Below are 2,376 nucleotides of genomic sequence, written 5' to 3' on the forward strand. Positions count from 1 at the left end.
ATGGAAAAACGCAGCAAAGAAAATATTCTCCGGGTGGGTCTCGGTCCCGATGGGGCCGGGGAATCCCATACGTCACCTTCGGGTGACGGGCGGTCCGTGTATACGGAGGGGCCACTTTCTGCGAGGAGGGAGGAGGAGAAGGAGGAGAAGAAGAAAAAGGCGCGCGATAAGAAGCGCGCGGATCCCAAGCCGGTGCACCTTACCGCACCGGCCAGGGAGCCCATAACTGACGAGGACACAGACTTCTCTGTGCCGCAGCCCGATGCGGTGCGCCGGCTCAGAGTTCTAATTGATAAGAAGATAGCAAGGGGCGATACGGACGGCATAAGGCAGAAATACTTGGATTTCACCTTAGGCCGTCCGGTTCGCGACCGCTCCACCGATTGTGACAGCGAGGTCTCCTACTCGGCGTCCGGCAGCAATATGTCGCTGGACTCCGGGGAGCTGCCCGCACCCGGACGTACGACTCCTCTCAAGAGGAGAGTTCCCGATGATGACGAAGTGGCACCGTCCACCAGCAAGGCGACGGTGCTGGCACCCAAACGAGGGCGTGGCCGGCCACCAACAACTGGCCAGTACGTCGGCTACGCTAAGGCGCAGGCCGAGTACAACAGGCAGAAGGAGGAGGCCCTCAGGCTACAAGCCGAAGAAGAGGTCGCCGAAACAGCGCGAAGGGCTAGGAGGACGTGGAGGGACGCCAGCTCCGCCCTCGCCGTGCTCCCCGCTTCATCTCCTGCGCGAGAAGAGGCGTTGGAGAAGACGGGCGCTGACATGGCCAAGACGGTGAAGGAGGCGTTAGAGACCATTGAGATGATCGCCAAGAAGTCCGCAAACCTTAAGGGTACTTTTCAAAAGTACCTTAAGGAGTCGGTGTCGACCATCGCAATGGTCTTCGACGAGATGAGAAGTCGGTCCTCATCAGAGGAGATACAAAGGCTCGAGGCCCAGAACGCGCGTCTCGAAAAGCAAGTGGCGAACTTACGCCAGGAGCTGGACGAGATGCGCAAACGGAGCTCGCAGCCTGCAGGAGAAGATCACTTGCGTGAGCTATTGGCCGAGGTCTCCCGTGCGAACGTGGAGACCTTCGGCAATATGCTCAACGCCAGGCTCGCCGGACTCGAGGACCGTCTCCTGCCGGAGCCGAGGCGGAGGCCACCGCTTGCGTCGGACAGGGATCGGGATGAAGACATCCTACCCGTCCCCGCAAGCGTCGATGTGCCCATGGAAGGAGAAGCGCCGGGGCCCCCTCTGCCAAAGGCGAAAGGGAAACCGGCCAAGGCAAAGAAGGCTCAGCCGCCTGTCGCTGCAGCGGCCCCGCAAGAGGCCCCTGCCATATCGACGGCGCCTAAGGGCAAAAAGGCCCGTAAAAGGAAGAAGCGGCCATCAATGGCCGCTAAAGAGGCGACACAAGGGGGAGCGAATACCGGCTCCCCCAGTACTGAGGCCCCATGGACCACAGTGGGTTCCAAGGCCAAGAAGAAGAAGGGGGTGGCTACACCATCTACAGCCACCCCGAAGAAGAAGAAGAAGCCGAGGCTCCGCGTCCCCGCCACTGCGGCCGTCGCTCTCACCATTGAAGAGTCGGCCGTGAAGGCGGGTTTGACGTATGCCAAGGCTCTTGAGACGGCCCGGCGGGCGATAAGCATTGCGGAGTTTGATATTCCGCAAGTCCGCTTCCGTCGGGCCCGAACTGGAGGGTGCCTTCTCACCATAGCTGGTGAGGACGCAGGGAAGAAGGCAGACGCCTTTGCCGCAAGGCTAAAGAACGTCCTGCCTCAAGAAGTGAGGGTCGGACGGCCGGCTGCTTGCGCAGAGATGCGCATCGCCGGCCTAGACGAGTCTGTGACGGCCGCCGAAATCATGGAGGCGGTCGCACTTGATGGAGAGTGCCTTGCCGGCGATGTCCGGGTGGGGCCTATGAGGGAGGGGCCACGGGGGGACGGGTCCTGCTGGATCCGCCTCCCAGCCGCGGCCGCCAAGAAGCTTTCGAGCTCTGGGCGGTTGCGGGTTGGCTGGGTGTTGGCGAGAGTGACGTTGTTGGCCGCGAGGCCAACGCGTTGCTTCCGCTGCCAGGACACCGGCCACGTGGCTGCCAAGTGCCAGTGCCCGGTGGACCGTAGCCGGACTTGTTTCCGGTGCGGGAAACCGGGGCACAAGGCGGCGGAGTGCGGGGCTGCAGCGCCAAACTGCGCCCTGTGCGAGGCCGCTGGCAGGTCCGAAAGGGGGCACGTGCTGGGCGGCAGCGGATGTCCGTCTGCCGCGAAAAAGCCGGCCCCCAGAGAAGAGAAGGCCCCGTCCAAAAAGGCTCGGCAAAAGCCGAAGCCTAAGGGCGCACGGGCTCTGCCCGTCTCTGCCGCGATGGAGACGGAGGCCTAG

General features: G+C 62.8%; 1 protein-coding gene across 1 annotated transcript; it reads left to right on the forward strand.

Annotated features, from left to right (window-relative positions):
* On the forward strand, window positions 1-2,376 carry LOC121740374 (nucleolar and coiled-body phosphoprotein 1-like). Its single transcript, XM_042133086.1, has 3 exons — window positions 1-1,560; window positions 1,615-2,036; window positions 2,214-2,376. The coding sequence occupies exons 1-3, from the start codon at window positions 1-3 to the stop codon at window positions 2,374-2,376; spliced, it is 2,145 nt and encodes a 714-aa protein (XP_041989020.1).

Source organism: Aricia agestis, chromosome 1, assembly GCF_905147365.1.
Source record: "Aricia agestis chromosome 1, ilAriAges1.1, whole genome shotgun sequence".
Taxonomy (NCBI): domain Eukaryota; kingdom Metazoa; phylum Arthropoda; class Insecta; order Lepidoptera; family Lycaenidae; genus Aricia; species Aricia agestis.